The following is a 12,546-nucleotide window of genomic DNA, read 5'->3' on the forward strand; positions in this document are numbered from 1 at the left end:
ATACATTAAAAAAAAGCAAATGTATCATAACACTCCCAAGGTGGAAAGATCTAATAGAAATGCCATTCTGTTCAAACTTAAAGCCTGCAGGAAAATTTCAAAAGCCCTCTTTCAAAGGGCCAAACAACAGGCTTCGGGCATAAAGCCTGGCTCCCCTTACAGGCCAGCTCCCCTCACAGGTGACGTGGAAATCTTACCGTCTCATTCAGAATGCGCAGTGCTTCCTCAGCTGTCCCTCATGCTATAGCCCTGAAGAGAACTGCCACTGTCCTCCACAGGGTGTGGCCTTAGTACCACCTCATTGACACCGCACTGACACATACCAGCACCATTCTCGGGCCTGCCTTCCATTCAAAAGGCTTTCTAGGTTAGGCTGCATATAGTTGCTTTCTAGTGGTCTTTGGAAGTGAAGGGATTTTTCTGCTTCGTCTCCTGCAACCCTTGGCTAGAGATTAGCCACACTCATCAGAAAGATAGGTCTCCAGCCCGTGCTAAAATGCACTCGGAAGAACTCCCCCCACCAACTGTTTTGTTTCCAAAGTCAATTTACTGAATATTAATTAATCCATAAAGACAATGATATAATTTTAATGAAAAATATCCTATATCACTCAAGACTTAAAACAATATCCCTTAGAAACACTGCTTTGAGAAATAATCACATTAACTTTACACACGAGTCCTTTCTTAAGCTTTATTTAAGAAATCGAGTACTATATAGTTCAATATATATAAGACACATCCAGTATTGTGTTCCTGATAGCAAGTGCATAGATTTTGTTAAGATACCATTTTCACTCAATAGAAATGGTTCATGGTCACATGAAGGTAATATTCCCAGTGATTTTGCCCAAGCATGAAAGGGGGGGAAAAAAAACAGAACACAGCAAAAATAGTGAACTACAACAGAAATGAAAAACAAAAACAGTGAATTAGTAGAACAGTCGATTCCTGATAAGTGAATAAGCTGATTGTCTGGCCACAATGTTTTATTCACTTATCAGGAACGATTCATGGTCCGCGTATGTTCACTGCATTGCCTAGCTTGCTAGCTATGAGCCTGCGGCTCACACCCCATGGCTGTGGCCTGGCAGGCATGTGGCGTCCATCAGCCAGGAAGTGTATATGGTTCTGTGGTTTCTCAAAGCGGTCTGTGTGCGGGCTGTAGACAGACCTGCTCACACCGTAGTGGAGCATTCCAGAATCAACACCGAGTGCTAATTTAAGTAGTGGCCAACCTGATGGTCCCACGTGCTTACAGGAACAAGCCTTTGTGTCTTCTGTGGGGAAGCCCACTTTGTCTTTCTGTGTGTGAATGTTATGCCTTGTGCTGCATGGTGGCCATATTTGTATTTCCAGAAGAAACACACCCCGGGAAGAATGTGATCATCCTCTTTCCCCAGTTTCCCCTCCCTTATGCCACCCCTTCTTCCAGAAAAGACAGAAAAAGCAATCACACCGTCAGCCATCTTTCCTCGCTAACGGAAGCAGTGGCCTTTCAGAGGCAGACTGACTAGGCAGTGAGACGGACAGCAGAAGCATCGCTAGAAATCAGCTTCCAGCAGTGTAGGTTTAGAACTCTGAAGCTCATTCCCGGTGAGCTGTTCAGCCTAAGGAAAGAGCCACCTCTCTTCTGCTTGGGAGGCCCAAGGTTGCTGATCTGACTGAAGAACAGGGGCCTGAGGGGCCTTCTGAAACCAGAGGGTGGGCAGCCAGAGCTCTACCAGGCTCAGGGTGACCTGACGTGTGCATGGAAAGGTTAGGAGGAGTGAGAAGAGGAGGGAGGAAGAGTAGACACCCATGGTTTCTGTGAGAAATACCTTGAGGGGAGCCGGATTCCTGAGCAAGGTAGGCTTGTGGCTCTCACTGCAAGGAGAGTGGGGGATGTTCTCTGATCAGGGGCTGGGGGACAGTGGGAACACAGCTCGTTCCTATCCTGTGTCCACCCAGGATGGAACATGGGCCTATGGCATCATGAGCTACCCCTCTAGAAGTCCCCCACCCCACCTCCCTTATTCATTTCAGCTTTCACGGGAGTACCTGACAGTCTTCCCACATCTGTCAGTTGTAATAATTGAAGCTACTCCTGGATTAAAATGATTAGCATGTAGAAATGCATTTCTATACATATATCAACTAATGTAGCAGACAGCCAAGTTTAACTCTTTTTATACCCCCTGTTGATCAGCTAGTATTATTTGGTCCTTCCCTGAGGGCTCACCTCTTGTAAAGATGATCCCTTTCTAAGTTTACTGTAGTGATGTGACTTTGGACTTACTGTTTCTGCTCTTCTTACGGTTAGTTAGGAACTGTGGATATGAGGGAGAGGGGAGCAAAGGAAAGGAACACATGTGGTCAAAAACCCTTAAAGGCCTTGCCAAGTCCAGCCCTGTAGGCAGTTATTGGATGAATCACTGGGAAAAGGTGTCGTATTGCCTCAGAAGCAGCGGTTAGGGTAAGCTATGCTAAACCAGGGATGAGATGTGCAGTTTCCTCATCACCCAAATCAGATATTCACTTAGGTGGAATCGACTGTATCTTTTTACACAACATATAGAAAAAAAACATACGTGCAACAGTGAGGTGTGTAGATGCTTCACCAACACAGAATGACTACCAACGATACAACACGCAGAGAGAGAAACAATTATTAGGAAAATGGTTTAATATTGGAGACAGAAGCAAAAAACCGCATCACACAGTAACATACATTACAAAAATAAGTCTGACTGTTTCAACTACACGGTTATGTTCACAATGAGGACAGAGGGTCAGAAAAAACCTTGATCTAAACAGCAAAAAAGCAAACTCCTAAAGTTTAACTAATACATTTATCCACTTAAAGTGACTGAGTACTTCTAAGTCTAATTATCTTATTGTGTAACTGCACAATACAGAATAAAAAGTGAAACTTACCGCTGTATTTTAAGACAAAATTCTAATGCTAGATATAAGCAAAGGGAAAAAAGAAATCAAGCCAAAGTTTTTAATTCTTAAAAGAAAAGCAACTTTCTTTCTATCAACCAGAAATCAAACTTGAAATCAGTCATTGTCAGGGGCCCACAAGAGTAAGCCACAAAAATTTCCATTTTTTTAATCTCCAGTATAAAAAATCCCACTGGTACAAAATGCATAAGTACAATCAGGTGTAGAAATAGGAAAGCCTGCGTTTTGTTTTTTGGCTCAAATTCCATCAAACAACAAAATCCAAATGCATCAATAAAACAAACAATACTCAAATGGTCTTACAGTCTCCACTAGGTTGCATTAACTTTGGCTTTTCTCAGACAATATTTAAAAACTACTTTGTAATTCTAAACAAAATGGTATTATTAATCTACAAACAACAATTCCCACAGCACAAAAAACACAAATACATTTTTTTGTATGACATTATTCAAAAGGTAATGAAACTACATTTTTTTAAAATTTTATTTTTTTAATTAGCACTTAAGATAATAAAAACAGAAACAGTAAATGATTCCAGAGTAGCACAAGCCAAAGAACTAGAACCCCTGCGGTGAAAGAAAGATGAACTTGTGACACCTTGGAGGTGCGCTCTGATCAGAGTTCTCTGAGTGAGTCTGAAAGACTATGTTCTACACTTGATTCTTAAAGACGCAGCTTCCCTGTGTTTTGTCTTCCAGAAACAGGCCCTGTACACCCTTGCAGCTTTTTCCTTTTGACATTGAAAGATAGAGGACAGTTTGTCTCTGAGGAAGGTTATCTTTCTTACAATGAAACATGCAAAACCAAAAACCTCCCCCTCAATGTACTGTCTTGGTTGCCTGCAAAATTAGAAACACTCAACAGAAAGTGCCTGCCTGGCCCGAGCCTCTGCGGGGGACTGCAGGTGGGTTAAGAGGAAGGAGGGCAGTTTGCATCCATGGGGGGAAAAAAAATCTGATTTTTTTAAAAGATTTATACCATTGATAAATGAATAGATTCTGAATGAGATGGTCTATGAAATACAACTGGTATTCTCTTGTGTTTCTACACGTGTATCTACACACCACCATACAGTAGAGACTGAGAAATGTGTGTGACCACTTTGTTATTAAGCTGAGTGCTGCAGAAAGTACAAAATAGCCCTCAAGGATGAAGGAAGGCCCCGGCAGTAGTAAACAGGTGTGGGGTAACACGAATCATGTCATTGGAAGTGCACGTGCTGTAGGAGGAAACTTGTTTTTTGCATTGTGAGAGGCTAATCCTTTCCATCTCAGGGCTATCACATTCACACACACACACTAACCATGGGGTGGGTGAGAAGGAAAAGGGGGCTGAGACCAGAAGCTGGAAGGGTATGCTTCCCCCGAGGCTGGGTGTGGGCTGGGACTGTAGGTATGACATTAGGGTCTGTCAGAACAAGACTTCTGTTCATACAAAGCCAGACTCAGCGGAATACGGCACTTTAAAAAGTGGCAACAGGACCTGGTCCTGGGTATTTGGTTAGTAACTATGGTGAAGAACAGAGTTGAGTTCCTCTTACATGGTCAGCCCCTTTAAATGTGTTCAATCAAAAGTCAAAACACCCTAGAAAACCAGAGAGGCAAGGAAAGGCCTGTGGGCTTTTCCCACGGACACCTTGCTTATTCAAGTGTCCACTGGAGTCCAAGAATCCCTAGCACAATGGCTGATTCAGCATTACTTAGGAGTGTTTAAGAAACAAAAGCAAAATTCCTTTAAAGATTGGACCATACAAAAGCCATTTAACTGCAGGGTGTATGGAAATATTGTATACTTGGACATACCATGAAACCTGATCTCAAAAAGCAAACAGTGTTTTTAGGGTTTATGTTGGGACTAAGTCTACCTGTTTTTACCTTCACAGGGTTTAACTCAATCTTTTAAACTGAAACTAAAGGAGCATAGGATAGTAGTAAGGGGGGGGGGATAAAAAAGAAAATAAAAAAATGGTATAAGAAAAAGAGTTTTTGGTGGGAGGGGAGGGTCTTAAAAAACAAAAATAAGAACTTAGAAGATATATAGAAGGAAAAATCCAAATCAAAAACACCCCCAAACAACCCAAGGATGACAGTATAAAAAGTTACCAACATTCCAGATAGCTCTGGGTAGAAAGGGTTAAAAGTTCAAGACTTTCTCACCTTAGAGGTTTGCAGATATTATGAAGAAAATACATTGTGAGGGTTGCCTTCACAGCATTGATGTGCAGAGTGGTTAAAAAAGTGAGACATGGGCACTTATACAATGTCTTACAAAAAACAGCATAGAGAAATAACAAACAATAACAATTTCAGGCAACAAGACCACAGAATAGCAAGTTAACAAACTTTGTAACCTTTTTTTTTAAATATTAGGGATTTATACAAAACACATAATAAAATACCCATGTTATCAAATTACTTCTCACAAGAAACACACCGAAGCTCTAGGGAGGAAGTACCTTTGGAATTTGGCACTATATAGTTTTCACTTTTTTCTTTAAAAGAAAAAACAAAACAGATCACATTTTGCTGAACACAAACACATCTAATAGTCCACAATAAAAAAAGTGACATCAATGCTTTTCAAGCCAACACAAAACTTATTCTGGAATAGTTTTTTTTTTCTCTCACATGAAATTATTTTTTTAAGCAAACAACTTTTTTTTAGTTCTTTTTTTTGTTTTGTTTTAAGTAAACCAATTCTAAGCTTGTCTTATCAACAAATAACATTAAGACCTTGAGACTCATGATGAGACCACAACTGAATCCACAGAAGCACCAACATGACACAGTTACAGTAACCTTTCTCCTGTACATTGAAACAGTATAAAATATAGGTAATTTCATGTGCATTAAACCATGGATTGTCTAACTGTGAGTCAGTTCAGCAAAAGGTGACACAAATAGGTAGCATTTGCCCCAAAACAGGGTAAATATTTTTCTTATACTAATCTACAAAAAGTGGTTCTATATATATATCTTAATGAGAAAGTGAGCCACCTAAAATGGCCTTATCAAAAACTTTACACTGCCTGAAAAATGTAAAAACTATTACAGACCTCTAGAGACTTAAAATCAGACAGTTTTTTTTTCTCAAACTGTTTTTGGAAGTAGTCTGTTAGAAACCAACATTCTGTGTCCCTGGACACATATTGCTATTGTCACCAGTGACCGGGAAGAATGCCAATCCCTGTGTAATACTTTCAAGTCTGTTTTATGAAAAAAAAAATAAGAAAAAAAACATTTTTGCCACAGGTTTTTTTCTATAATTTGTCTAATAATTTCAGTCTTGCATGAATGCAGCAATGTTTTTCACATTGACTTCCCAGAATTCATAGCTAGATGAGGTCACATGCAAATTTCAAAGGTCAAACTAGATCAAAGGTCAGTAGGAGAACCAAATATGATGTGAGGTCAGAAAGACATCAGAAACAATGACGGGACGATGGAACTTTTTTGAGACGCCACAGGGACATGCTAGGCAAACGGTGAACTAACGGGCATGAAGATGTCTAGGGAAAAAACAAGGAAGAGTAAAAAGTTACACAGAATCTACGCAGCAGCAACAAAATCACTTTCAAGGGTGCAGGAGAAAAACTAATGCAAATCTGAGGTCTTCAGGGAGTCTATGAGCCAGTCACATAATTTGCATTTCTTACACTCTTTTTCCACAGCACAATGAAACCCCAAGAGAATCCATCTGGAGAGAGTGAGAGGGGATGGATTCTGGGTGTTTGGGGTGAGGGACTAGCAAGGGACAGAGGAGAGGGTCCAGTCTGAACAAAGGTGACATATGGGGAAGTCAAGACAACTGAGCTGTAAACTAGGTAATGGAAATTACGAACAAAATAATCAGACAGATACAAACAACGAGAGGATAAAGCATGAACTTTAGGTCTAGGGTTCAACAGTGAGACAAAGCCCGTTCCTAGAACAATTCCTCTAGAGACTACTTCAGGAGGCGCTAGCTGGACAGAGAACTGCTCTTTAGGTACCCAATAAGTTAACAATAGGCAATAAATAACTTCCATTATTTCTGAGGCAGTAAAAATTTTGTATAAAAATAGAAATGCTTTTTTTACAAATAAAATTTACAGGCCTGTGGCTTTCTTTTTTATTTATGTATTATTTATGTATTTATTTATTATTAAATTTATCTTTCAAGAAACATCAAGTATTTTCACTCATTTTTATTTTATTTTTAAACCCTGTAGCTTTAAGAAACAGATCTCTAAATCTTTTTTTTACATTAATCCTTTCTAAAAACAAAAATAAAACAATAACAAAATAGACAACCAGTGTAATAATCTGACCAATAAATGTCATGTTTCTTTGAACCCTAAAATAAAATCCTACTTATATTAAAACAAACCAATGTAGTGGGAGGATGTTCTGTGGTGTTTTAAGTGCTTCTCCTGGCTTCTCCCTCTGCTAGGCCACCACGTTAACTCAACCGCAGGGCCTCTGAGGGGCGGGCGGGCAAGGAGGGGTGAGCTCTCCAGGCAGTGCTCTTGGGGCACCAGTGGTTTCAGAGTTAGAATTGCACATTAGTGTTTGCTTGCCTTTTCAAATCTCAAGATGTCATTTATTTGTTTATATGTTTTTCTTTTAAAAAGCAAAACAAAAAAATTTAAAAAGGAGTAAGGATATTCAAATTGCAAAACAAAGGAGAATACAGTGGCACAATTAGAGAAGGAATTTACTCAACAGAAACAAGGTAGCCCAAGTTTTAATTATGGCAAATTGGGTGGGGCATGAGTGGAAGGAATGGAGGCCTTATTGTAAAAATAACCGTCTCTCTTGGCAAAAGTTGGCATTGTGGTCCCTCCTCTGCCTTCCCTGTTGAGAACAGGCTGGCTCGTGGGACTTACCCTAAGAAAGCTAAAATAAGAGCAGGGAGCTTCTGGGGTTAGGATCAGTAAGGTTTGCTGTCATTTTTGGAGCGCTTCAGCTGCACCTTCAAGCGTTTCATGCCGATCTGAAAGCCGTTCATAGCCTGGATTGCAGCTTGCGCAGAGACTGGATTGTCATAGCTAACAAAACCTGGAAAACATAAAGGGGAAGGAGGTAGGGAGGTCAGGGTGAAGGGGAAGCCAAGCAGAAAATGGGACTGGCGGGGCTGGCCGGCATAGTGTGACTGCAAATGCTGAGAGGTGCCTGTCCCAGGACCTGAGCTGGGCTCTGCTAGGTTTAAGCTGTCCCATGCATGCACAGTGCATGTCTGTGGACAACACCGGTAATGCCCACTGGCAAGGAGTGAAAGAGCTAGTCAGAGGGCAGATTCTCCATAAAGGGCAAAAGCTCTCTCCAGAAAACTAAAGCTAAGTTGTTCTATGAACTTTCCCCCTCTTTTTGGTGATTTGAAGTATCCCTGTTTGGTATCCCTCCCCCTCCCTACTCCCCAGGATCCTTTGGAAAAACTCCTCAGAAAAGAGTAAGTACTATATATATTCATAGACAGAGCCTACAAAGGGCTGGGCTTTGGGATGAGTCAACCACTGAATTAAGTGAATTAGAATAATGTATACTAGCTTCTTAACATTTTAGAATTACTGTTCAGACAAACCCAGAGAAAAGTTACATGTCTTTCTTTTTGTATCAGGGCTTAATAATTGTTTCAACATATCCCAGTTATTTGTATCTGCAACAATAAGCCTCCACTCCGTCAGGGGGAGAGAGAGAGAAAGAGAGAGAGAGAGAGAGAGAGAGAGAGAGAGAGAGAGAGAGAGAGAGAGAGAGAGAGAGAGAGAGAAACAAATGATAGATATTTTGCACAGATTCAGAAGAGAATTCTAGCTGAGTTTGTCCTAACAGTGAACTGCGAGACCAGGCAGGCAAGTGGTGAGCTTATATGTACCTCCTGACTTTGAGTGGTGACAGAAAGCTACTCCATGGATTGAATTTTACTTTGAAACATCAGTAATTTGGAAGGTTCTGGTATTTTCACCTATCTACTACTATGAAGGTTTAAGACTAAAGAGAAAATTCTTTTACAAACCAGTGGAGGGGGCAAAGGACACGAACACACTTGAGCAGAATTCTCAGCTGATAAAAGTGGACACAAGGTATAAGGCAGGAAAGTTTCAGTAGGTAGGCCATATTGCAAAAACGGTTGTTTATGTTTCTATTAACTCCAATTCCCAGTAAAAGTAATCTCAAATCCAAGACTTTCGCCCTGATGTGACCTCTCCTTTCTCTTGGGGTCTTTTAGGTAGAAAGTGGCAAGATGATTAAAGAATGGAAATGGGTCAAGAGTGAGATGGATGGAAGGATGGGTTTATTACGATGAGCAACTCAGCAAACTGGGAGCTTAAGACATAGACTCGTTCACCAAGGAACTTTGGAGACAAAGCTTTTAAGACAAATTGAAAATATATCGGGGATTCTCACAGCTACAGATTATATTATCATGAACATATTGGTTCAGTAGTTTGAGGCCTGAGGATAGTATTTTCTCAAATCATGGACTACTGTTCCTTTCAGTCTCCAGATAAACTTAGGACAATTATGCAACTATGAAAAAATATGTCTGTCTAAACCTTGCCCAGGAAACCCTCCCAAAGGTAAGCTCTGGCTCTCTCATGCATGCCCCCTACATAACAGCTTAGTTTCCGTTTCACTCCTCAGCAACAAAGGGTTTCTATACAGTTCCCATAGCAGAGGTGGAGTGGGCTTGGGCTGACAGCCTTTCTCCTAGGGTAAAAACAATCACTGAAAATGGAGATGCACTAATTCTTCTAACCCTGAGGGTTAGGCTGTCCTGGATGGGGAAAGACCTTAGCAGCAGAGATGCAGAACCAAAACACTATCTACCAGCCAGCCAGATCAAGTCTGAACTTCTGGCTCTCTGAGAACTACTCTACCTTAGACAGTTTTCTTTGTAACACATACAACCCTATTTCTTTTTGCTCATATCTTATTTTATAAAATGTACCACCTCCCACAATATGAATTATTAAACTGTAGGAGTGATATCAACAAACTGTTGGATGCACACTGAGCCAGAGCTTGCTAAACAAGGCAATGAATATTTTGAATTCTTAACATCTTTGTGGATAAATCAGTTTGAAAAATAAGGAGGCCATGGATTTAACAAATTTTGTCCTTGTCATACAGAAACACTGGGGCAGGAATTTTCATTACTCTGTTATAGGACCATGTGAGGCGAGAACAGATGCTCCTTCTGAACCCCAAGGGTGCAAGCCTGAGAGCTAGGTATGTTGTAGTGTTTGATGAACACCTACATAGTCTTGTGCTCTGGCCTGTGCACAAAGCCCTAGCCAACCTTACAATCCAAGCTTATCATAATGCTTTGTTCTCTGTGGCCATGGGACACTCTACAGAGATGCGCTGTGGCAGCAACCTGGCCATATCCTGCTTATGAGTGTGTATATTTGTAAGCTAAAGATTGAGTAGCAAGCCCTGATACAGTGTTTCAGCTATCTGAGACTGTAGGAGTAAGGGGTTAGTGGTAGAGTGTTAACAGTGGTCATCTGTAGCAGTACAGACTGAAAATTCACAGCTTCATCTGCAGGGCTTGAAGAAACAACTACTGTTCTATGGTGAGGAAGAATCAGATATATAGGAAGATACTTTAATACTACAGTATAGAATATTATCTAACATAAAGGAATGTCCCCTTTTATACAGCACTTCCCCCTTTTCTGATTAAATAACTTTGCCCAAATCTGTTTACATGCAGCTAGAAAGTCAGGAGTCACCACCACAAGGAAGGCCCTATCCTGACTCCTGACTGGGAAACCTGCAATATTTAGCTAGGTTTCTTTTGCATACCAAAGCACTTGCTCAGATTGGTCTGTTTGTCAATGAAGACTTTAGCAGAGATAACATTTCCAAAGGGCATGAACATCTGCAGAATGTCCTGGTCTCCAAACTCCTGTGGAAGGTGGTAAATAAAGAGGTTTGCCCCCTCTGGACCTAAAGAGGAAGAAAAAATCAGAGTAAGGTATCCCCCAAGTCTTAGTCCCCAAAGCCTCTTAGGAATACTTTAGTAATAGGTAGGTCAGCCATTTGGCTTTTTCTTATAAAGAATAAGCAGATGGAGAATTTTAAGTGCCAGCACGATGTTTAGGAAAACACTTCTCCTCTAACATGTTCTAATTGGTGGCAGGCATGTGGTGGGGAGGAGGGCTTCTTTTTCACAGAGAATCCCTGGCTCACTTTAGCTGCTCATCAGCCTCATCTCCATGGTGTGAAGGTGGCAGCAGTGGGCAGGACAGGAATAGGATTTAGGCATGGGCTACTCCTGGGTGACCATGCTTTATGTGTAGACTATCTCCTGAAGTGGAGGAGAATGTTCTTTGCATTTTAAGCAAATTGCAGCAATTTAGAATAATGAATACAAAACAACAAAGCTGCTCAGATATCTCCATCATTTGCCCGGTTATTCAGCCAGTTCTGATTTGGCAAATCTGTGCGCACACACGGTAATAATCATCTTTATTAGGATGACTGGCAGGGAGTTAACAACTGGGGGAAAGGTAGCTAGAATCTTACAATTTTGACAGGTAATTAGACTTGAGTAAGTACAGTGGACCCAAGAGTTTCTCCAAGACTGACTTAAACACAGCCTTTCCCTTTCCATGCAAATTCCAAAAACCAAGGGGGAAGGGAGAAGGTCTTTTTAGCTATAATGTTGGAAAGCTAATTGTCTTAAGTTTCTCACTGAACTCAAGACTCACCAATAAAAGAGTTGTATGGAAGTTAAAAGAATGAGAAGAAGGAAACCAGATGCATTGGACAGAGAGAGGATAAAGGTGGGATACTTCTTGGATGCTGGTAAGATACTCACAGAACTGGGGAAGTGATTTCTGTACCCAGGGGATGTGCCTGCCTATTCCATGTGGAGATCTGTGGCCAGGATCCTGTGAGTTCCCTACAGAACTCTTACAGTGGGGAATGGTATCCATGTGTGTGGACATGAGGGATATGAGGATTAGAAAGAACTTGATGAAAATAAGTGAACTGGCACATCTTTGCTCCCAGAAAAATTAATGAACAAAGTGCCATAAAGAATGAGACTTTACTGAAGCCATAGATGTAGTTACTTCTTCTTTACTTAAAAACATGTCTGTGTCGGGCAGTGGTGGCGCACGCCTTTAATTCCAGCACTTGGAAGGTAGAGACATGTGGATCTCTGCAAGTTTGAGGACAGTCTGGTCTACAGAGTGAGTTCCAGGACAGTAAGGACTGTTAAACAGAGGAACCCTGTCTCAAAAACAAACAAACAAACAAAGAACCAAAACCCAAAAACACTTTGTCTGTATTACTATATTGCTTACAGAGTCTATGGATATTTCTCTAATCTAGCTCAAGGGATGCTTGCTTTAAAGGAAGACAACTATAGTTGACACTGCTCCTTAACTGTTTTCTGGTCCTAATATGGATAGATGTAAAAACTCAAATGCTGAAAACAGGTGTGCTATGCTAAGTGCTACTGTACTATGTGTTTTCTTAGTCACAGGCATACTGGCCAAATGTGTATCCCAGATTTAGTGTGCCTTTTAAACAAAAGATTTATGTGGCTCAATTTGTATTGTAAGGAATGCTGCTACTCCTGAAGCATGAGCAATAAGCAAAA

General features: G+C 40.8%; 1 protein-coding gene across 27 annotated transcripts in view; it reads right to left on the reverse strand.

Annotated features, from left to right (window-relative positions):
- Positions 1–2,647: 2,647 nt before the first annotated feature.
- Positions 2,648–12,546, reverse strand: part of Celf2 (CUGBP Elav-like family member 2) — an 811,194-nt gene continuing 801,295 nt past the window's right edge. For 18 of the 27 annotated variants that reach the window (XM_085699122.2, XM_085699123.2, XM_085699113.2 and 15 more), the window contains 3 exons: positions 10,740–10,883; positions 7,817–7,988; positions 2,648–6,457 (listed from right to left, as the gene is read on the reverse strand). In XM_085699122.2, coding sequence (XP_085555248.1) covers positions 7,861–7,988; positions 10,740–10,883 — 272 coding nt within the window. In that variant the 3' untranslated portion in view covers positions 2,648–6,457; positions 7,817–7,860. The remainder of the gene's footprint in view (positions 6,458–7,816; positions 7,989–10,739; positions 10,884–12,546) is intronic. The other 9 variants (XM_085699129.2, XM_085699126.2, XM_085699127.2 and 6 more) reach the window with 1 other exon arrangement.

The sequence above is a fragment of the Myodes glareolus genome, chromosome 14 (assembly GCF_982192425.1).
Source record: "Myodes glareolus chromosome 14, mMyoGla1.1, whole genome shotgun sequence".
Classification (NCBI taxonomy): Eukaryota; Metazoa; Chordata; class Mammalia; order Rodentia; family Cricetidae; genus Myodes; species Myodes glareolus.